Source organism: Leiobunum rupestre, chromosome 4 (assembly GCF_980474605.1).
Source record: "Leiobunum rupestre chromosome 4, qqLeiRupe1.1.hap1, whole genome shotgun sequence".
In the NCBI taxonomy this organism is placed as follows: Eukaryota; Metazoa; Arthropoda; class Arachnida; order Opiliones; family Sclerosomatidae; genus Leiobunum; species Leiobunum rupestre.
In genome coordinates this window covers 23,192,415-23,217,373 of record NC_143387.1, presented here as the reverse complement: position 1 = coordinate 23,217,373, position 24,959 = coordinate 23,192,415, and the positions used below count along the sequence as shown (strand labels likewise).

Here is a 24,959-nt window from a genome sequence, read left to right as displayed (position 1 = left end):
ATGTTCTCCTACCCTATTGGACGTATCAGTGCTCACGATGTAAAGTGAAGGATACGTTTTCACATTCTTGGGAAGTTTGTCGGCAGGGAAGACTCCTCTGAACAAATATTTGGTATACGGGTCATTCTTAAGTATGATTTCAAGTTGTTGCGAGTCCATTATGAACTTTGATCATATAAAACTGCTCTATTCTTGTCGATCTCGACCAAAGATTGATATTCGGAATAGTAAATCACGCTTACTGTTGACGGCAACGATTCTCCGATTATTAATTCGAGACGAACGCTCCCGTTCTTTACCAGGTTGAAACAGTCAGTTGAACTTCCGTTGAGATCGGGAGTTAAATCGAATACGAATAGTGCGTTTCCATTGGCGAATTCATCACGGTCGATAAAATTTCCTTCGTCTATATTCCATTGACCAGTTTGAAGAAAGAGATTAACGTATGATCGCATAAACAACTTATCTTTGAAATTTGGGTTTAACGGTTTTGCCGGGACACTACTACCATCAAGGTATAGGGCGATTTGAGTTAACGAAAAATTTTTAAAGTTAAAAGGTGATATTTTGTAGTCTCCCAAATACGCATTCTGGTCCACAAATCCGATCACCACCTTACTCGGTATTTGACCATTATATAAGTTGTCTTTGACGCATATTTTGTTGCCTTGGGAAATTGAAAATGAATTACATTCCGTACGGGTGATTGGATATTTCATTGTTGCCAGTTCCAAAGTTTTAGCGTGAGATAACATAATCTCTGGCGTCAATCTAACTTTTCTGACAAACATTGATGCGTGTGTGAAAATGACTTTGCATTTTTCACCGTCTGTGTATAAACAAAACTCGTTTGAGCTTTTGATAAACTTGAAATTTAGATCTATCAGGTTAGGAATAAGTCGATTTTGTTGACAAATATCGGCTCGTACAACTCCTATCATGTCAATAACACCTTCTTGGGCAAATTTTGCACGTTTCTTAAATCCGTCGTTATTGGAAAATTCGTCAAATTTCCCAGCTTTGTCTTTATAGAATAGAGACGCGGTTAAGAAACTTTCCTTGGCTGGTCCACCATATGTCAAGAGAGTTTGAATCATACTCTTGTAAGGATACTGTTGAGGGCATGACGTAACTGATCTGTCACCCAATGATACGTGAACTTCGCCAAAGAGACTATGTAAAAACAAATTTTCCGACCCAACTTTGTCCGCGGGAGTTGTGGTTTTAGATACAGCGTCGTAAATATCGGGTTTTGGTAGAGTTCCATCTGCTTTCACAATTTTCACTTGAACTTGAAGTAAAGTATTTTTCAAATCAATGTAAGTCTCCGAGTTTCCGGCGATACTAAAGATAATTGCTTGGTTTTCATTTATGTTCGATGTTGGATTATATTCAACCCATTGACTTCTTATTATACCAGTTTGAGTATAAGGTACGTGAAATAAATCAAGTTCCGAGCTAATGCTGTTTTGTGAACTGGGGTGAGCTAGAGACATTGTTCAATGTTTACGAGAATATATCAGACTGTAGCAGAGAACGTCTTTTCTTCTTCCTGGTTCGAACTGAACTGATGATGGGAGACGTTTTACGTTTCCTTTTACGTCCATTTCCACTAAGTTTACTCACTGCTTCGGCGGCTCTTCTTAAGGTTTCTTTCCCCGCCTCTTTCCCCCGAGATTTTAACGCGTCTTTAATAGACACACCACTCGAGACGTCGGAAGCAATTTTTGCCCCGGTATTTAAAAATTTTCGACCAAGGAATGTGGCACCTTTTTTGAGTAAAGGCATGGCAGACCGAAATGCCGAGGCTAATATATTTCCAAGACCATATCCTCTTTGCACGGCTACTCCACGGTATACCGGAATTGATCCGTGTCCAATTTGATTTAAGTAATAGTTATTATAATCGTTTACAGAAACGTGATCCAGATTACGTGGAGACATGTTTCTCCTTTGACCCGCTAACCACAAAAGAACAGAAGAAAGATTTTACACCTGATTTTATAGATAAGTCCATGTTCTTCGGGGTCTAAAATGAAGAGTGACGTGAACTTTTCCTCGTTCGAAATGTACAGGCTGACCCATTTCACTCATAATATTAATTTCAATGGTTTTAAAATTGTTATGCGCAATAGGCATATAATGTGGTCGTGAAAACTCTTTCTCAACAGTGTCTCCGTCTTTTCCTTGAATACTTATAATACGTAATAATGGAACATCTGAATCTCCAACCGATCGACTTTGTATAATGTCCGAGTATATGAACAGAGAATGTAACCCAGCGTCCATATCACAGCTAAAAGGCGCCGTCATGGAAGTCACTATAGTTACGTCTTTGCCTGGAGTTCTCGTGAATCCTAATATGATGGCGATTTCATGTGGTATGTAAACTTGGTTCATTTCATATAGTTCAACAATTACACGACGGTTTGGTTTGTTGTAATATAACTTGACTCTAGAGCTAATATTTCGCCCGTCGTCATCAGTAGTCATGATTTCCAGTAAATCTTCAACTCCGTAATATCCTGGTGGTATTACTATATTAACGAAATCCATTACGTCGTTGAAATTTTCTATGTCAGTGTGTTTTTTCAGTGTCTTAGGTGTTTTAGTCTTTGATTCTTCTAAGGAATCCGGTAGAGAGATAGTTTTCCAAATTCGAACTACACATTCTTCATTAACGTTATTCCACGTTCTAGGATAACTGATTTCAGCAAGTCCAACTTCGTAAGATCCCTCAAGTTTAATGGGTTCTGGTAAATACGTTCTAAACTTGCTTATAGTATTGTTTTTGAAATAGCGCATAGAAGAGTCGGACGGTAACGTGATATAGAAACTCATAATGTGACGATTTCTTGCACCCAAGAGTCAAAATCTGGACCGTAACCACGCCAACGTACTAGTAGTTCTTTAGTTCCGTCTGGTTTTGTTCTTTTCCTTAAGCCGGGTTTTCATGGACGCTTGTAGCTTGAAAAAGAAAAGATTGAGATTTTTCCATTTTGTGGGAAGCGTATACTTTATTTTATATTTCGCGCTCAAGCTGCAAGGAAAGCGCTTCGCGTTTTCACGATGCCAGATATGTCTAGCGTGCCGTTTGAGCTGGCGGCTGCCGCGTTAAATAAATATGGCGGCTCCGAATCGCGGACGTCTTTTGATTAAGAAAAAAATGTTATTACTTAAACTTTTAGTAATTATTAAGGCCAAAAACAATAAAAGAAGGTGTAAAACAAAACGATGGTAGGTACACCCTATTTACATAATTTTGCTCAACTCTATAAATGCAACATTCACTGCATCTCTGTCTCGGTGTTCTTTTAATTTTCGGTTCCAAATTATTGGGTTATCCTTTACATGGCTTATAAAATTGTTCTTCACTTCAATTTCCCTTTGTTGTTTTCTCTTCTTTTTCTATTTATTTTTGTTGCTTTTTGGTTAATTTGGTTGTGGTTGAACTCATTGTTATTTGTTTCGAACAGCGTACAATAGTGTGATAAGCCTCGGTACCAACACTAGCACATACTACATAACCATTGGCTGGCTGAAGTCACATGGACCGACGTCACGCGCGAAATTTTCGCTTGGGCGTAAAAATATCTAGTTGGTTTTGATCGGCGCTAGAAGCGTGTTACAATCTATTTTCACACGCGCACGCTCCAAGTGCAAAACACAAGCGTTCTTGAAAACAGAAGCGATTGCAGCGTGAGCGCGAACTTTAAACTATTTCTTGCTCAAGCCAAACTTTTTCAAGCTAAAAGCGTCCATGAAAACCCGGCTTTAGAACTTTTTCGATTTTGAATAAGCAGTTTTCGAGGTCTTTCCCGATTTTCTGTATTTCCTCCTTGTAGAACACACCCGAAATGAGCTCAGTTTTCAAATCCTCCAGCTTATATACCGGAGGGTCTCTTGGTATGCACTGCACTACTTTGAATATTTCCTCGGTATAATTGGCTTTGTAACCCTTTTCGAACGTGGTTTTATTCTTACTCATGCGAACCAAGTCACCTCTTTCAAAAGGGAACGAGACTGGGGGTGAAAAATTGACTTTCCCGTATAAGTTCTGCCACACTTGTTTCGAATTTTCATTCTTAACTTCAACGGGTTTGCATTTAATAGATTTGTGGTAGTTATTATTGTAAGCTTCCAATAAATCTGGTAAAACGTCGATATATTTGTGCGTATCTTTCTCCGTAAAATTTCGGTACATTCGAGACTTCAATGTTCGATTGAATCGTTCTATAATACTAGATTTTACTTCGGAGTGCGTTGCGAAAAACTTGATTCCTCTTCGTCTTAATTCACCTTGAACTTCTTTGCATAGAAACTCGTTACCATGATCAGTCTGTACAACCTTCGGCTGTCGACCTGATTCTAAAATAGATTTGAATGACTTTACCATAGTTGATCCTTTCTTATCCTTTGTAGCCACAGCGAATGCGTATTTGCTAAATACATCGATACAACATAAGATATATCGGTATCCACTGTTGTGATTTTTTATATCTTGCATGTCTGCCAGATCTAGTTGCCATTGTTCGTTTATTCCATACACTATCGTCTTGTTTCTTCTGAATTTATGTTTTATCGGCTTGTGTAACGTGTACGTATCTTGTCGTTTTAAAAATTATCTCACATCGTTTATGGTCACTTTAATTCCCTTTGCCCGGGTAGCACGATAAAGACCGCGAATGCCTCCGTAACTACCGGCGTCCTTAACGTTGAAGTATATTTCTTCTAACTTATCCATTCATCGTACAGTTCATTTTCCGTTCGTGATACCAGTACGCGAAATCAAATAGTTCAAAAACGATAATAATAAATAATAACAAAAACGCCGTAATAACTTTGGGTGATTTTAAGTATGATATCGATAAAGAGGTTATCAACCCAGACGGAGTAGGATCGATGCCACCTTCCATGTTGAGGTATAATTCGTGAATGAAAGAACTGAAACCTGATATATTATTATATTCTTTATTTCAAATTTATCCAACTCAATAATCCATTGCCATACATTGATTCGGGACTTGGAGGTAAATAATCAGAATCATCGTACACCTTCTCTGGTAGATCGTTAGAAATAATAGGTACATTTTCAATAGGGGATTCAAAGGGGAATTTATTTTTTACAAGTGATTTGGGTACATTTTCCTTGGCCAACAATTCATAAAATTTATCCAATCCAACAATTTCATGTTTCGGTTTGGTTTTGTATCCTTTAACTGATTCGTGTAAAATGTCCATGATATTAGATCTAACTATAGGGCGTTCTTTATAAATAAGTTCACCACTGGTAGACCAATCAATTTTACTGTTTCGTTCAATCCACTTGTACAAAGCAATGACGGGTTTTAGATGTGAATCTGGTATCGCGATAGCTATTTCCGAATACCAGTCTTTCTTTCTTTTCGGTTCTTCAACGAGTTTCGCTTTCTTAGTTCTTTTGTTACGTTGTAATAAATGGTTGTACAACTCTACTTTTTGTGACTGATTAAGTTTCTGATTATTTAAAACAGTTTTCGTATCCAAGTTTTCGTCAAGTTTCGGTTGCGAATTGAGTCGTCGGTAAACGTCTTCGGGAACTAAGATCATCTTTCTAGACATTTTTGATAGCTCTACTTAGAAGTGGTGCTAGGAGTAACGGTAAAAATCCTCCCTTCTGTATTAGAATCTTTTTCCGTTTTGCGATTGTAGTGGGTTTAGATATCTTCCGCAAAATATGACAATGTCGCTTCAATCTCTTCTTATGATCATCTGACAGTTTTACATTGCCACGCAGAACATTTATACAACATTCCACAATAGCTTTAATCGCGTCGTTATTAGCATATTTGATGGCGGCATTTCTTTGACAAGAATTACACTTAGACAGATATTTTAAAAACTACTTATGATTATGAATTCTCTTCATTTTTGGATAAAAACGGCAGCCTCTTCTCCTGGTATAAGTCCAGTTCGTAGTCTGTGATCATCTGACGTAGTTGGTTTCAAATCAACCCACGGGCGGGACGGGCGGGACGGGCGGGACAGGCGGGACGGGTGGAGGCTTTCCACTGTGTACTCCCTGGGACCGGCTCGAAGACCCTACTTGTAGGAAAAAAGTTAACTAATTTCACTTTCGCAATTTTCAGTCGATCGCCGGGGCCGCTATCGTTGCGAGCAGCGTGTCCTGGCAGTTATAGAGATGCGAAACTCCGCCGAAAACCTGACAAAAAAAATGCAAGCATCAGCGCCGCCCTTCGGCCGGAAGGAAGCGCCCGTTTCAAGCCGAGAGACGCAAAAATTGTAAACAACGGTAACAATCCTAGGATCTCTGCGATAACTCCCCACGTACAGGCGTCGCTGCGATCGGCAAAAATTTGAAAAAAACTGGTTTGCTTAGGGTATAGGGAGTTTCGCATCTCTATAACTGCCAGGATCTCTGAACAAAGTACGCAGATAAACCAAGCTGCAGGGGTAGCGACTGTGGCGCCGCCTATACCCGTTTCGCTAGCGATATGTCTTCGAATAAAAAGACTACGAAAATGATCGCAAAACATTTCGTGCAAGGTTCACTTTTTTCACTAGTAACCTTCTCCCCCTACCATTCGAGGTTAAAGACTATCATTGTAACGTTTTTTTATTTAAAAATAGATGACAATTGTATATGAATTACGTAATAAACTTCGTGCTTCAAAATACTTTACAGCAACATTATATTAACGCTACGATGACCGTTCAGGATCTATTTGTCATTTTCAATACTATCAAAAGTATATAAATCTTTCTTACGAGAGAAGTAAGAGAGGTACTTTTTATGTTTTAAGGGTCTTAAGAGTTCTCTTAACTGGCGTCGCCAGGTCACTTTTGTGGACTCCGCTTCGTGTGTATCGCGTGGCTTTTTAAGTATAGCTCTTTAGTATGGTTCAGATCATGTATTTTTTGTCTAAGAAACTACATTTCCACGGTTTTCGCTCTCTCAAAGTTTTCCCTCGGCATATTGCCACGTACACCCAATTGTCGTATCCCCCGTACTTGCTTTCATTGGAAAGTCGTCCACCCAATTATCGCAACCTCCAAATTGACGTACAATTATTTGTTGCGCATGTTTCATACTTTATATTCTTTATGAAATGATTAAACAGGTTAACGTAACAATGAGTGAATCTTTATTCTTTGGTCTAGCGATGTCGACTAGCTTAGTCGTGGCGCGCTCTACAGATACATTAGAGAGGCAGTGTTGCCATATAAGAGCAATTATTGCAACATCCCCTTTACAACGAAGAGGTTCAAAATTTGTAGACTTTAAATAAATCTTTAAATTAACATGAACTAAATTAACTTCTTTAGTAATTACTACGAAAACGGTTTCCAAGTATTTACAGTTGAAGTATGACTTATTTACAGTTTGAGTATTATATATTTACAGTTAGTTTGAAAAGTCTTTGTCTTTCTTGGGAGTTTGAACTACTCGTCCTGATCGGGTAGTTGAACATATTTGTCAATGGTTTCGACTGGTTTTTGATTTGCAGAATTGAAAACGAAACGTTCATAAATTACGTTCTGTAGAGGCTTGAAATAATTGTCTAGAGCTGCAATTACTTTCTTCAATTCCGCTTGATCAGCAACAGACAAGTTGAGGCCTTGATACACTTCAAAACAAGCAACGCCCATTACGGAAAGAAAGGTAGCAATACGTACATCTTCGGCGCCTTTCGAAAGTTGTGTAGCTGTTTCATAATTCGTGAATTGTGCTTTAAAGAGTTTCCAATTTGAGTATACATCCCCATCAAAAGATAAAGGTGGTGGCGGTATTTTTCTATCGATATTTTCATATTAAGCTAACGTAACTGAAAGTGTAAATGTAACTACTCTGACATTTTATGTAAAGGCGGCATTAAAAAATTGGGATACATATTTTTTACATTGGAAAATTGATACTTTATTTTAATATTTACACTTTAAAATTCTAAAATATGTTTACGACTTTTGTAATATGGTTACATTTCCAACTTGGCATCCTCGAATGAATGGACACAAGGGGATTTGACGGCAATGAACTATTAACGGTATATCTCCGTCTTGCCATTCTTCGACCATTAGACCGCAAAAAGGACACTTGACACTCGTTCCGTTACCGAGGGCATAAAATCCCCAGGCGGCCAAATCTTTGGTTCCATAAGTAACCCAGTTTTTAAAACTCAATAATCTTTCTTTTTCCGAAAACATTTTTAAAGACTCGTAAGAAGGTTCCCTTCGTATGGTAGGAAAACAATCTTCAAGTTCTATTCTCGCTGCTATATATTCCGCTTGAAGTTTTCGTCTCTGTTTTTTCAATATATTGATACTTTTCAATAGTTCCTTACACGGTTCCTTATTTTTCTTATCACTCATTATCCAACTGTCGTCCAATTTTGTTCTGTAAATATGTAAGTCTTGCTTTGTAGGGTTACCGAAAACACCTGTGAATTATTCCATGACGCTATTAAATACGTTTAGCCTTTATTACTAAGTCAATACGCGGGAGAAACAGAAAGTGTAACTACAAATGTTTTCAACAGTTGTTTTTTGACGACAAAGTATTTGTTAGGCATAGCTTTTTACTACATTATTAACCGAAATATCAACATTAAACTAAAAGGGACATTTCTTTGGCTAGAAGATAAGTATTTAAAGAATGCTTACATTCTCAATAATGCAGGCGTTACAATCAGGGTAGTGTGTGCTGCCACTAAGTTCTTAATGTACCCCTAGTGGTGAAAAATGGCAAAACAATCATGGTCTTTCATACCCACGGTCAACGAATTAAGTAACGTTCGTAATTTGTTACGTTTAAAAAAGTCAATTTACCCCTGGTGGTGAAAAATAACATTGCCACTCTAAAAACTCTCAAGTTAAGGTTGGGTTTGGTTGATGTAACGTACGAATTAAACCATTGCAAAATACGTTGGAGATTTATTTCGAGTTGTCTAATAATAACGTCCTTGCGCTCTTCCATTATTAGTTCCTTTATACGTTACAGCGTAAAGTGTCTCATTGATGGAATAAGTTTCACGCTAAACAGACAACAATTCAGATGCAATGTTTTTAAATATATTGTTAGTAAGTTTTTCGAAAATTTTCTCCCACGGAAAAAGCCAATAACTGCTGGGATCCAAATATTTCATTAACCAAAGAAAAAGAAAACTCGTACATATCCAGTAATAATTACAGGTGCTGGATTTATAATGTCAAGACCATAAAAAAATATCGCAGTCTTTTCGACGGAGACGCTTGGAGAAAACGTGTCCATGACCGACGCGTCATTCCCACCACTACGGCACTTGATGTTCGCACTTTACTACGCGAGCCTTTCTTTTCCAGTAATACTGATGAATAGAACTACATTTGCAACACAAATCGTACCACTGTCCATCGTCATCTCGATCCGTTTTTGTGCAAGTCGTAATTTTTTTACACACGTCGCATTTGTTAGGCATGGGCTCTCTGGTATCCGAATTCATGATGTTTTTTGAAATATGACGACAATGCTGATAGGGTGTTCTGCTTAATAATATTAAAAGAGTACTAATTAATAGTAAGACCGCGTACAATACCGTTAGCGACTAAAATCACGATAAACGGAAGAGATATAAACGCTAATGATTGAATGCTTATACCGGTAGATAAATTTTCGCAATTCAAAAACGGGTACAACGAAAACAGTCTTTTATCCTCCTTCAAATTGTAATTTTCGACCACTTTTTCGTAGCACGCGCTACAAAGAGTTCGCCGCTAAATGAGTCGTGCCTTTGGGTAATATCGTACCTCAGTTCGTTATTTTCCTTATCACTCAATCAAACCCTGTTAACAATGGAGATAAACGCGGAGAGAGAGATAGTTCGCGGTAATCAGAGGAGCGCTAACGGCTATTAACTTAACTTAATTTTAATTGACTCAATAACAAAAAGTGGATTATTCATGGCCTTTAAAAAGGTACGTTAAAACATTTTAAACTTGTATTTTTCAAGTTTTGCAAAAAAAAGTTTTATTATCAATTCAAATAAGAAACACATTGACGGTATAAGTTGGTTTTTTTAGATGTAAACTAGATTAATTGTTAAAGAACTAAAACCCAAACATATTAACATCACAGAATGTAAAACATAGCAGACCGTTAAAAATGTATTATAAATCAAACAAATGTTTCGTGTAATGAAATTAATTTCTTACTATTTTGTATGATCGCTTAAATGTATCGGCTGCGTTTTTTAAATTTTAATTAATTTACTTTTGTATTTAAAAATGTTAAGTTATATTTTAATAGTTATATTTATAATATGGATGAATACAGGACGACTATAAATCGCTGTTTCAAAAACATTTTCAGTTTATAATTTTTTTATTAGTAAATGACTAACAAAAAGTCCTGTCTTATTCGCTTTTTATACTGACAAACGTATTCTTTACCGCGATATTTTTGAAAAATAACTACAGAAATCTACTAACAAAAAAGCCCTGAAAGATTAAGAAACTAGTCTATTAAATAATAGCCAGGCAAAAACCCAAAGCGCCACCAAATCATGAAGCGACTTTTACATTAAATAGGTATCGAACATTAGTTAAAAAACTTGTGTTCAAGTTGTTGTTATAACAAAACATGATTTTCTGTAAAATGACCCCAAAGTTTAATTGCCAACAACACTAATTAAAATATCAAATCGATAGGCTGCTAATTGTTAGCATGTTTCGTTAAAAATTAACTTGATTAACTGAGTTCTATATTTATAGTATTATTTATTATCTATAATAATGTAGTATTTCGGTTATGTAAAATTTTTAAATTTAAAGAAAATGGTCTTTGGCCATTTATCTAGCTGTACTTTTTCCAAAAATATTGTTCATAGGATATAAGGTGCTAGACTTTATAAAGTATGTCAAATCTGTTAAAATTTAAAAGTACATATGGCCGGAATAAATTGCAACTCTATTTTCATTCTTATTATAACTGCCAATAGCGATCAATAATAATTCGCATTGAACCGTATAGAAGTGAAACGCTCAATAACTGACCATAAAAATAACCTAAAAATGGTTAACCAAGTAACTTCTAGCTCTGTATTTGACGGTAATTAGAATATCATACTTATCGACTGCTGCTTTTTGAAAAAGTTATAGTAGCAATGTACACGTTTAACACGAATAACCGTTTAAAAGTTCATATAGGGGCGACTTGTTTAGGTAATCCGAATCCGTAGATACCTGCGTATTAAACTTTTTATAATCAATCTTTATGGACATTTCTTTTAGCGACGAAAATTCAGACGTTGTTAATTATACCGTCATTGATCTATTAAAATGATGAACGGTTATTGAAATATCCATTACAAAGTCAAGTAATTTACCCTACAAAGTTTACTATTATATAAATTTCATGAGCGCGAACCAACCTTGTTTAATGTATGTAAATATTTCGTATAGTGGCAATGCATTCAATTTAATTAGAAAGTTCTTAATACTATTATGTGTTCAACACGCGAACTTATCAATAAAAAGTTTTATTAAATTCCATGAGTTCCTTCTTTTAAATATTTTATTCTAAGTTTTATTATCATCAAATAATAAGTAATTTGAAAAACAATATTGTAATTTGCGAGTGGTTGGACACTGGCCATTATTTTGTAAGGGATTTCGCGATTTCGTAGAGATTTTGGCGATTTTATCAGTACTTTTTGAAGTTATTTTGGGATTTCAATGTTAATTTACCATAGAGAGAGTTAAAAGATTTTGCAATTTTAGACAAGGTGTACGGGATTTTGATAAATGTCCGACCCCTCGGTAATTTGGAAACAATAAATTACCAAATTAGTCAATTACGAATTTATTTATTTTTGAAATTTCTATATTAAAAAAATTAAGGTGACAACTGAAAACACATCGCAATTAAATCACTTCTGAATAATACTTTATTAGATACAGTATCTATAACAGCGCCTGGCATTTTAGATCTGGCCGGGCTCGCCCAGGGCTTCATAGCTTCATCCAGATGCGGCGGTTAATATTTGAACATTGCTTAAGCTATTCTGCCTTTAAATATCTTTCAAAGTTAAAGCTGAGGATTTGAAGCGCACCTGAAATTCTCGAATTTTGTATTTATGAGTAAACATTTACAAGAATATATTGAGAAAAGCAGTTTTTACTTTTTCGGGGTTGCAAAGCTACGATTACTAATATTTAAATGGACGCTACCTACAATTTTCTTTATATAAATAATATCAAAGAGCCTACGCAAAAACCAACAATAAAATCTACGGTAAGTTACACAAATATTTTGAAAAATCATAAATTAAAAATATAAAAAATATTAAAAATTAATTCGGCTTATAAACCAGCCTACCTTAGAAACATAGCTATCCTCAAATTATGTCGGTTGTAGCATTTTTCAAAGAAATCAGTGTGTTTTAATGGTGAGTGTTATCGAGACGGTCTGTTGAAATATAAATAGTGGGATAAAAATAAGATTTTTTTAAAAAAATATTAGGAGATAAATCCAAATTTCTTCAAAATAATGGAAGAAAATCCTAATTTCTTCAAAATAATGGGGGAAAATCCGAATTTCTTCAAAATAATGGGAGAAAAATCCGAATTTCTTCAAAATAATGGAGGGAAATCCGAATTTCTTCAAAATAATGGGAGAAAAACTAAGAATACTCTTCAAAATAAAACCATTTCCAATAGTACTTAGATAAGTTTAAGATAACTATATTTTACTTCAATCTATTAAAATACTATTTACTTTTGTATTTATTAAGTCTTAAGTCTGATTTCTAAGCTAGCTATTTTTTTTCACGATTTGTCCATTGAGTTCGAATGTTGAAAATCAGCTTAAAACATCTTCCTGCAGAAACAAAAAATTAAGATACAAAATCACCAACCACAACCACGAGTTTTTCCTATTTAGGCCAGTGTTTTCCTGCCTCAACATTTTTACTAATGTGTTCATTGATCTGCCGCTTTAACATTGTATCTGGGTGGAAATCTCGTGATGTTTTATTTGGAATTTGCATAATACTCACATCCCCAATTTTAATATCACGTGAATTTTCCAACCAAATTACTGAGAGTTTATAATAACCGTTAAAAGAGAGTGGCAAACTTATGTTAAGCCTTTGTCATTTTTATCGCATTTCCTAACGGTTAATAAAACACAGCTTATAAAACTGATTAATATTCCCTTTTTAAGACCACTTGTTGATTAACCCCTATCAAATATGCCGATTTACCAGCCAAAATTTCATATTCATGTTAATAAACCTTTTATAATTCAGAGTCTATGCGTTTACATTACCTAAACAAAACAAATTCCCGCCAAAAAATGCTTATTACTCGTTATATAGATCACACGGCGCATTCCAAGAGTCTCCCCGATAAACATCTGCTCGTAATCAATCAAACCTGTCACCACCTTAACAATGGAAAACGGGGACCGAGTATAACGAGCCTGGGAATTCCTTTAAAGGAGTACTGACCCCTTTTTGCGCCAAAACGCCAACCAATCAGCGCCATTTTGAATAATTTCGAGTCAGCCAATTAGCGCGTACACGCGCCGCGTAGTTCCCACGTGGTCCCCGCGCCGCGTAGTTACCACGTGGTCACCGCGCCAGCCAATCAGCGCGCAGTACACGCGCCACTCGGCGGGGGTAACCTGACACCAGTGGCCACGACAACAATGTCGACCACCCCGTGCCACCTGTCGGAAGTGACCTAGTTTACACACAGGGGGGAAGGAAGCGGGGACTTCCGGTGCCGACCCCACGTGTACCTCTACATGGAAAACTGGCAAAGATGGTAGCACCTCCTACTGGCACCCCCCCAGTCATCAGGATTTCGGGAGGGGGTTTAAACCCCCAACCCCCCCCCTTAAATACGCCCTTGCAAGTCCAAGTCGCAGCTTGAAGAGAGTATAAGTGTCGAAATAAGGTTCGGTTAGAAAATTAGCATTGAAGCATTAGAGAGTTCCATATTTTATTATATTTCTTATGCTAATTCTCACAACGAAGTGCGATGCAAAAAATCTTCCCCGAAATTGCGCTGCGAAATCAAAACTTCCTTTGCTTTAAATAATGCTTTAAAGCAGGGGCGTAGGAACGTTCTAGAAGTTGGAGGGGACAAAGTGAAACCAAAAGGGGTCTGAAGAATGGCTTTGAATTTATTTATATAGATAAATTGCTTTTTTTTTAAATTATTTTCCTGATTTGGAAAATAATAGATAAAATTTAGAAAAATGTTTAAATTTTGTAAAAAAAAGTATAAATTTTTAAAAAAAATCAGTAGTTTCGATCAGAAAACCGCATTAATTTCCAATCTTTATCCGTAGTTGTTTTGGTTCTAAAAGTTCTAAAATATTATTTACTAAAAAAATAAATGAAAATTATTAAAAATTATTTCTATCAAATAAAATTGGGTAAAAACCTTTTAAAACTTAAATATTTGGTTTGAATTGGGTAAACCTTTGAAAATAAGTAATTTGTAATAAAATTGAGTGAAATTCATTAACAATTATTTATATCAAATCAAATTGGGTTAAATTCATTAAATTGGGTGAGATAAAGAAATTACGCTAAAATTGACCCAAATTGGGAGAAAAAAGAATAGTCGCCAAATGACAGTTTGTCAGAATTTATAGCCCGGTGTACATAGTAACAGAGACCATACCACCGGAGGCCTATCATCATAGTGCCCTACGCCAGCGTTCCAAGCCCGGACAGGTGACAAATCCAGCATGGGTAGCAGAACCCTACTACTGATGGTCGCACCTTTGGCGCAAGCCACTCAACCCAGCAGAAGGTGCAGCAACGGGTGGACCAATCCCCACTTCGCACACAGCAGTGGGATTAAGAGTGGATGCTATAGCAACTCCAGCCGACACCCTACCTATGAAGGTAAAGAGTCAAACCCTTTGGAGAGAGCTCCTAAAGGGGAACGACGAGCACACAGCAGCCCAAGTAACCCGGCACAGCTGGCACCGGAGATCCCGGTGGGAGTCCAAAAATCCGGGAGATGGGTCCGCCGTGCCCTCATACGGAGGCTCGCCGCCCCACAGCAGGCTACCCAATCCGCCCAGGCGACCAGTTTGCCCGGACCCTCTCCGTTTGCCTGAACCGAAGTTCAGTATCCAGCCCAAACCTGACCGAAGTCGGAGGTGGAGATAGGACCATTTGATCAGAGCTAACATCTCCCAGTGTCGCCAAATGACAGCGATTTTGACGATTTTGGGCTTTTATAGGTAATTTTGCATGCCTACAATTAAATACGGATGAAAGCGAACAAATTTGGTAAAACCAATAAATATTAGTTACTTCAAGTAAAATTGGGAAAAAATTATTAATTATTTCAAATAAAATTGGGTAAACGCGTAAATATTTCAATTATACTTGAGTAAACAATCGAATAAGTTACTTTTAATTAAATTCACAATTGTTAGTAAAAAATCATGTTGGAACGGAAATGACGAACTAATTTCTTTCCTATATAGTATAAAAGTACTGTACAGAAATATGTTTGTGTAAATATAACGTACTTAAAAAGGTAAAATATGAGAAAACAAATGATTAGAAAAACCGAGAAACGTTTAATAACAACGAATAAAACAATTTTGTACTACACTGTTTCTTAAAATAATCAATAATAATAATACTTTTGATCTATTATTTTCAAAATTTGGAAAATAATTTAAAAAAAAAACATTTATCTATATAAATAAATTTCCATCCATTCCTATCAATTTGGATCGAAACTATTGATTTTGATAAATTTTTCTCAGTGTTATTGACATTTTGAAGAAAAAAAAACATATTTGAAACAATTTCGAGATAGTTGGTCAAATTTAGTTTATTTTTATATAATTTTTACAAAACTTTAAAATTGTGCTAATTTAGATCTATTATTTTCCAATTTTGGTCATGTTTGATCAAATTGACCAAAATAAATACTTGGTTTTTCAAAAAAACGCAATTTATCTATACATTAATCCAATTTTACACAACTAATAAATTTCCGTCAATTCCTATGTATTTTGATCGAAACTCCTGTTTTTGATCAATATTTTTCAATTTTATTATTTTTTCCAATTTTGAAAAAAAATAATTTTAATCAATTTTGAAATATTTTTTTCAATGTTTGCATTTTTTTTTATATTTTCTTACATTTTTTTCCAATTTAAGCCATATCGGTTCATTTTCACCCATTTGGTTCAAATTGATCAAAATGTGATCAATTTTGATTTTTTCGTCAATTTTTATCAATTTTTTATAATTTTGGTATTTTAAATTGTTCTTAAATTCTTCACAGGGGGGGGGGGGGCCTTGGAATCGGTCAAAATCCCATGTTATTTTCAATAGGAAAATTTCCATTTCATGTCGTCAAAAACATTTTTCGTTGCCATGGCAAAACCGTTGCCCATTGAATAAATTCCCTTTAAGTTTTTTCAAGTTACATGAACCAATCCCCCGAGTTTGAACGAAATCGATGTGTAACACCTCGGGTCGTCTCCTGTTAATAGTTAGTTTTTTGTAATTTATTTACGGGTTTTCTTATCGACTTAGATATAGTCAAATTCAAATTCAAATTCAAATTCAAATTATTTATTTATTTACTCGAAAGTCATATTAAGATATTTGAGGGCCAAGTCTTCTTGCGACTTATAGCCCTCAATTACAGAGAGAAAACTCAGTTTAAGCGTAAAAATAAAAAATTATTACAATAAAAAAAAATTATGAACAAGTGTAAAGATTATGAAATAATTAAAATAACATTTTTTTAGCAGAAAAATAAAATGTTAACAAAAGTCGTTATTTAAATATTATAACTAATATAAGACAATTACAGTTAAGCTTATTTGGCTGAAATATTTTGGAGTATTGCATTTTTTATGTGTTTTTTAACTGCTGTATACGTATGAAGGTTATTTAGACTATCAGACATTATATTATAGCTTTTTACCCCGAAGTAAAACAATGAGCTTATCTTTTTAGAAGTGTGACATTTGGGTGGGCATATTTGGAAATTGGACCTAGTTACAGTTTCAGTTGTACTTATTTCAAACAATGGTCTATGTGTACTATTCAAATTTTTGTAAATAAAATTAATACAACTGAATTTATATATTTGCTCTATATTTAGGAGCTTACATTTTGCATATAACGGTTTAGATGGACACCTCCAGTTAAGACTATGGATACTTTTAAGTATACGCTTTTGGAATTTTGATATTCTTTTAAGATTATTATTGGACGTATTGCCCCAAACTAAAATACAGTAAGTGATATGGGAATAAAAAAAGCAATAGTACATCTCAAATAAAATTTTTCTGGGAAAAATATCTTTACATTTTGCAATTAGATATGATGAACTTGCCAGTTCGTTTATTGACACACGAGCTGTCGTCTAGTAAAGTGGCTTTCTGTGCTTTGTTAATGGTAAGGTTTTCGCTTCTTGTTAATACATTTTCTATTGGTGTTGATATTTGGATATCTACGATTTCTAATGCAGTCATTGATTTCCTGGGTGTGCGAGTCATTATATGATATTGGAAATTGGAGAGTATTGGTCTTTTTCATGCGGTATGTGTCACAACGTCAACAGGAAGTCTACGAGTCGTCCACTACCAGTTGTCGAATATAGCTACTCTATGGTATCTTCCTCAAGGGCGAGTGTTGATATAAAATGAGCGTTAAAGATGCGGCAAGTATTTCGTAAGCGAGAAAAATACAAATACCCTCTATAGATATTTCTTTCATTAAAATTGGCTTCGTATTATATTTAACTGATAAACATGTACTGTAAATAGGGTTAATTTCAATTGTGTATTGTTTTAGTACGTCTTACTCATTTTTGTAACTACTTAATTTATAATATTCTGAATAAATTTAACTCGGTTGTTTCGTCTCAATTATTTATTATATTATATGGTTTTCTGCCATTCTGCGGATTCGTTGCTTGAACGTGCTTCTTTTGCGGTTTGTGGTAGAATATCGCAGATCAGGATGACAGGTATGACATGACTGAACCTTCTTGAGCTTCTTGACCATTGTTGTAAGCACAGTTGTCTGATTTTTCGTCAAAGACTGTCGTCTTATCGTGTCCGGTAGCCAAGTCTTCCGACGTATTTGGTTGTCTCGCCTTCTGAGTAGTCAGCAGCTCTGGTTGGCATGCCTGATGGTGCAATAGCGACCATTGTAGAGCGTCACCGAAAACGTACAAATAGTGTTGGCGCGAAAAAAATATACGTCTTTTTCACTGACAAAATATGACTTGAAAAGTGAAAAGTTGGGCAAGCTAAAATAACTTTTTTGAATTACATTGGGAGAGTAGTGTAACCTTATGAAAGTCAGAAATTTGTTAATCTAGTGTTAATTGCAATAAACACCGCTGTAAAATCGAGGAGACAATGGCGAAGAAATTAAATTAATTAATTAAATTATTAATGGCGATTTAAATTACGTAAGATTTGGCGACCTTGCTGGCCAATGTGCCGAACCGTTTCACCCTATTCATCGATTTGAAATACAGTATTTCGCATTTCGGGGGTCATGAGGCGTGGCACTCTTTTTGAAACCATGATCTGGCTCATTTAGCTATTGACTTTTACTATTAGTTTTTTAATCTAATAGGCCTGTGTTTGCATCTAGTCGAATTCGAAACCTATTTTAACCCTGATAGGCGAGAAGATAAATAGACCACAGGTTTAAAGGTCAGTAAGAACCTTAAATTTATTTAGTATTTAAATAACTGTAATACAAACTGTGTAACATTATTGTCGTAATCAATCTTAACTATCATGCCTCAATATTCTAGAGCTGATCGTACGGAACTAGTGGCCATTTACTACGCGGAAGGTGGAAGAAATCTACGACGAGTGAGTGAGATCTTTGAGCAACGTCATCCAGATAGAAGACCATCCATAACTACTGTAAGGCGAGCTGTAAATGACTTTTACCAGTATGGTAACGTACAACCTCGATTTCGTGGGCCTGGTCAGCGGGATTTGGACTTTGAAAACACCGTTTTAGCCTATTTTGCCGCATACCCACGTAGTAGTTGTGCCGCGGCGAGTAAGGATTTGGCTTGCAGTAAAACTCGCATTTTGGAAATTTTATATAGGCATAAGTACCATCCTTACAGAGCAACGCTTCACCACGGTTTACGAGATGGAGACGCTCAACAACGACTGGATTTTTGCAACTGGCTGCTAAATTCCGTGCACGACGATCCACAATTCCTCCGCAACATGCTATTCTCGGATGAATCTTCGTTTGCCAGAGACGGCCCTTACAATCACCAAAATAATCATGCTTGGGAAGACAAAAATCCACACTTGGGATATGAACACCGTCACCAATTTCAATTTGGGTGCTTGAATGTTTCGATTGATCTTGTTGGAAACTTGTTAATTGGTCCAGTATTCTTACCGCAAAATCTAAATGGCCAGAGTTATTTAGATTTCTTGAGAAATGAGCTAGAACAACAACTTGACGAACTGCCGTTGGCGCAACGAGCAAGACTGTGGTTTCAGCAAGACGGTGCCCCGCCTCTTTACCACAGAGTCGTGAGAGATTACCTAAACAACGAATTATACAACAATAATGAATTAATTACTAATTGTACTAAGTTTTTTAAGAACTATATATTGTCGAGAGAAAGAGCATAGTTATTTGGTAAAACAGTGAGGTTATCTTGCGATTGACTTTTGGTAAGATGCAAAATGATTTTCCAAACACATGCGTAGGCCACTTCCGGTCATTCGCAGACCACTTCCGCTCACTTGCAAACCAAATCTCAAGTCGTGGATTTTCCAAGTACAACTTTACTAAAATTCTTTAAATTTCATTAAAAAAATCTGCGACTAGATATAGTGAATATTGAAACCTAATTGCCTATAACGCAATTTCCTTTGGTAAAAATTGTTCCACCCGTTCACTCATAAACTTCATTTCTAGTCTACAATTTACTTTTCTAAAGATAGTGTCACTCGTTCTTAGACAATTGATATAAGAATAATATTTAATTTATATTTTTTTGTTAATTAACCTTTGTTTTAGAAAATTTCGTTAAAGAAAATCTGACTATTTTATATAATTTATTTATTTTTGTTTTAAAAACTATAGTCAGGGCCGCCCAAAAATCTGCCAACCTTTTATTTATACAAAATCGTAATTCTTTTCGGTGCAATATTGAAACAACAGCCACCATTTAGCGATTACCGCCCTGGGCTATATCCCCATTCTAGCCTATATTTATCAAATCAAAAGAATTTCGAGAAAAGAGAAGAAGCAATAATAAATGTTTCACGAAATAAATCAGCAAGTGAAACTTTTTGTACGATTTTGCCCAACTTGTTTAAATGGAAAACGAAGCCTTTAAAATTCAGTCAGTGGCGACTTTTAGCAACGACAAGGGAAACCTTTCCACGTTATTCAGTTTCCACGCTAATCAGTTTCCACGTTGTTCAGTTTCCACGTTATTCAGCTTCCACGCTAATCAGTTTACACGTTACTTACGTTGTTAGTTTCCACGCTATTCAGTTTCGACGCTATTCAGGTTCCACGCTATTCAGTTTCTACGTTATTCAAGTTTCCACGTTGTTCAAGTTTTCAGCATCCCTTTAATTTTATTTTATTTAAAGATATAGTAAGTTATATAGTTTTTGAGCAAAATGCCGCGGGCTATCAAATTAAATAGAATAGATAACATGGTCAGCATATTTAATACTCAAATCTAAAAAGTTCTTTCCGAGTAAAATATTACTTGAAATAAATAAATCTAACAGTAACTTACACAGAATTAACGTTTTACAAAAACTTACCTTAATATCCATGTACAATGTAAATGGGCTTCACCCAACTTAACAATTATGTAAGTATAAAAAACTAAGATCTATTTCTTATCTAAATCTGATAACATATTAGATAATGCATATGTGGGGGCGTTTCTTACCGACAGTATAAAGAGCGCACCTTACTGATTCCATGCACTCAATCTGGGAGGGTGGATAATGTAACTTCATTGTATATATTATCATTCTTTAACCTTGTCGTAAAGACTTGACTTTTACTTCAATCGTATCGTTATGATTCCTAAAATACATAACAAATGGTGACGGAGATAAACGGAAACCTTAAGGAGGACAGTGTAGAAACCTAGCAACGCAATCCAAGAGACGGAGACAATAAGCAGATCCCTAGATCGCAAGGGAGGTAATTTTCGAAATGTAACCGATGCAACGATCCGATTCACTCATCAGCTGAATGTCCGTTTCGTGATTCCAAATGCCACAAGTGTACGAAGCACGGCCATATTGCACGAGCGTGTCGTTCCAAACCAAGCAAGAATGACCACGGTGGTAGAATCTATGAAACCAATACCAACCAGATCAACCACAGCGGTAGAAGCTACGATGTATTTCCTGAATACGAGTCGCAAGATCCTAGTGTATATCACATCACCACGAGGAAGAGTCAATCTAGAACAAATTCGAACGCACAGTCTGAGAGCTATCGGTGTCTAATTGAGCAGAGTTCACCGGCAATCTATCATATAGCGGAAGGCAAGAACCATCAACCATACAAGCTACCAGCGCCTTATCAGGTCACAGTCACCATGAATGAACGAAGCGTCGACATGGAAGTTGACACTGGACGTCTTCACGTTTACCGATCTTGCAGAACGGAGTCGTACCCCAAGCTGTTGACCAGGTCACTCATATCACGCAGAATACGCATCTGGATATCATTCTGGATAAGTACCAAGAGCTTTTCAATGACGAAACAGGATGTCTCCAGGATGTTGAAGTTCACCTGCATCAGAAGTCAAATATTAAGCCTGTATTTCATAAACCTCGATCAGTTCCTTACGCTCTCAAAGACCAAGTAGAAGAAGAGTTGAAACGAATGGAAGATCAAGGCATAATCAAGCAGATTTCCTTCGCCAAGTTCGCAGCGCCGATATTTCCAGTTATGAAGCCAAATGGGAAGGTTCGAATATGTGGAGACTTCAGCGTGACTACCAACAGCATTATCAATGCAGACCAATATCCACTTCCGAAGGCTGAAGACCTATTTTTGAAGATGTCGGGATGCACTATATTCTACAGAATCGACATGAAAGACGCTTATAGTCAACTCCAACTGGACGAAGAGTTGAAAAAGATCACTGTAATCAATACGTCGAGAGGACTATTTCTGTATAACCGACTTCCGCTTGGTGTCTCATCCGCGTCGGCAATTTTTCAAAAGCATATGGAAGTTCTCCTGCCGAATTATAAATCAGTCTCACCATATCAAGATGATATCCTTCTGGGTGGCGTCGGCGAATCAGATCATCTCGAGAAATTGGAGAAACTGCTATCTACACTACAAAAAGCTGGTATCAAACTGAGAAAAAACAAATGTCAATTTCTGCGAGAAAGTTTGGACTTCCTGGGTTACCCTCAGCAATCCAAAATGAAAGCCATCATGGAAGCACCAGAGCCTACGAACCTCGAAGAATTGCGATCGTTCATGGGATTCCTGAACTATTACTCAAAGTTCATTCCGAACCAAGCTACAGAACTGGCTCCGCTGTACGACCTTATGAAAAAATCATCTGGATGGAAATGGACTACGGAACATAAGCAATCATTTATCAATGCAAAGAATTTACTGTCGAAATCCAATTTCCTGACGCATTTTGATTCGAAGAAAGAAATCAGATTGGCTTGCGATGCTTCGCCGAGAGGAATTGGCGCAGTTATATCCCACGTTGTAGACGGTAACGAGTATCCAATTGCATTCGCCTCAAGAACGTTGGCACCTGCAGAAAAGAATTATTCGCAATTGGAGCGAGAAGCGTTATCTCTAATATTTGGAGTTACGAAGTTCCGAGATTACCTGCTTGGGCGATGGTTTACATTAATCACCGATTACCAGCCGTTAATCTATCTGCTTTCAGAGAAGAAACCCGTACATAAAATGGCTGCAGCGAGACTCCAAAGATGGGCTTTGACGTTATCAGCGTACCGTTATACCATCGAGTACAAGAAGGGAGTACTGCACGCCAACGCTGACGCTCTGAGCAGATTACCGTTACCAGCACCACCAGGAGATGTTCTTCTTCCAGTAGAATCAGTATTGCTCATTCAGCAATTGGATTCTGGACCTGTAACTTTGATGTAACTTCGAGATGACATTAAGAACGACTACCATTTGACAATGGTTTTACGCCAATTACGAGACGGATGGGAGTCGCGGTATACAACTGGAGATTTCGAGCCATTCTATAGACGACGAACGAAGTTGTCTACACTTAAAGATCTCTTGATGATTGGGAGAAGAGTCGTAATCCCGAAGACCAGACGACAATCCATGCTACGAAATATTCACGAAACTCACCAAGGTGTAGTGCAAATGAAAGCCGTTGCACGTTCAACATTCTGGTGGCCCAACCTCGATACAGAGATTGAAGCCATAGCTCGAGAATGTCAAACCTGTCAAGCACTCGCTCCTGATCCAAGAAAGACGTTCATACCAAGACGACCCATGTCAACGAGTTCATGTCGACTTTGCTGGACCAGTCGAAGGGAAAATGCTTTTCATAGTCATTGACGCCTATTCAAAATGGATAGAATGTGAAGTAGTAAATTCAGCATCGACCGAAGCCGTAATACGATCATTGAGACCCATCATTTCAAGATTCGGTATAATGAACACGTTAGTCTTGGACAACGCAACCTGCTTCACCAGTTCAGAGTTTGCCACATTCACGAACAAGTATGGGATCAACCATCTGAAGATAGCGCCATTTCACCCACAGTCCAATGGACAAGCGGAACGAACGGTTCGGACGGTCAAAGGTTATCTCAAGAAACTCTCGGGCGAGACAAGCACCGAAACCGAAATACTTGAAATGGTACTTGACGTCTTCAGAGCTGGTACACTAGAGGAAAGGATAAGCAAGATCTTACTAAGTTACCAAAGGACGCCATTATCAACTGGGAAGTCACCCGCTGAACTACATCTTGGAAGTAACGTAACGACAACTATTGATCTATGTCATTCGAGAACAGATAAAGCTAAATCTTCAACACACGCTGAAAAGACGCTACGCTTCAAAATCGGCGAAGAGGTCCATATACGCAATTTCAGCAGAGGACCTAAATGGATTCCTGGTCGCATCGTCCGAGTCATTGGCAACAATATGTATGAAGCTCAGTCCTCTAATCGTATTCTACGTAAGCACGAGAATCAACTGCAACCAAGGCAAACGATTCGATTCAACGAGAGCGACGTCAAAGAATCTCGTTCCGATAATCCCGAACGTTCGTTCATGACCAAAACGTCATCAGATGTATCCAATAGAACGCCAGTCATAATTCGTAACCAGTCGAAGGAACGTGAGCCGGATTCATCAGCGACAGTCAGCAACCATCCGTCAGCTAACGATGTTCCAGTATCACCAACTCAATCTGGGTCAACAACGTCGGATTCGAACACGCTACCATCGGACAAGATCATGTCCACCGATTCAAATACTAGTCCACCAGTAAGACGATCAACACGTCAAAAGAAACCCATCAAACGAAAAATTAAAAATGGGGTAGTGTTGTATATAAAAACTAAGATCTATTTCTTATCTAAATCTGATAAGATATTAGACAGTATAAAGAGCGCACCTTACTGATTCCAGGCACTCAATCTGGGAGGTTGGATAATGAAACTTCATTGTATATATCATCATTCTTTAACCTTGTAATAAAGACTTGACTTTTACTTCAATCGTATCGTTATGATTCCCAAAATACATAACAGTAATAAATATAATTTTTTAAATATTGAAAAAAATAAGATATTTGAAATCATCTCCGTTAAAAGCTTTAATAGAATAGCAAATGCTTTAGGACTCCAATACGTAATACCACTGAAATTTTAAAATCGTTATTTTGACTACTGCACTTTTAGTCCGGAGAATGA

General features: G+C 36.6%; 1 protein-coding gene and 1 long non-coding RNA gene across 4 annotated transcripts; both read right to left on the bottom strand.

Moving 5' to 3' along the window:
• Positions 1–158: 158 nt before the first annotated feature.
• Positions 159–1,496, bottom strand: LOC149947191 (uncharacterized protein F54H12.2-like). The gene is made up of 2 exons (XM_090170850.1): positions 701–1,496; positions 159–406 (listed from the first exon to the last, which is right to left on the bottom strand). The coding sequence occupies exons 1-2, from the start codon at positions 1,494–1,496 to the stop codon at positions 159–161; spliced, it is 1,044 nt and encodes a 347-aa protein (XP_090026976.1).
• A 19,336-nt stretch (positions 1,497–20,832) lies between these two features.
• Positions 20,833–24,556, bottom strand: LOC149947190 (uncharacterized). Of its 3 annotated transcripts, none has more exons than XR_016480302.1 (4): positions 22,654–24,556; positions 22,440–22,580; positions 21,867–22,359; positions 20,833–21,809 (listed from the first exon to the last, which is right to left on the bottom strand). It is a non-coding gene; the product is annotated as an uncharacterized LOC149947190 (long non-coding RNA). The 3 variants fall into 3 exon arrangements; XR_016480301.1 differs by having other exon boundaries at positions 21,867–22,580; positions 22,654–22,803; positions 22,881–24,556; XR_016480300.1 differs by having other exon boundaries at positions 21,867–22,580.
• Between the last annotated feature and the right edge of the window lie 403 nt (positions 24,557–24,959).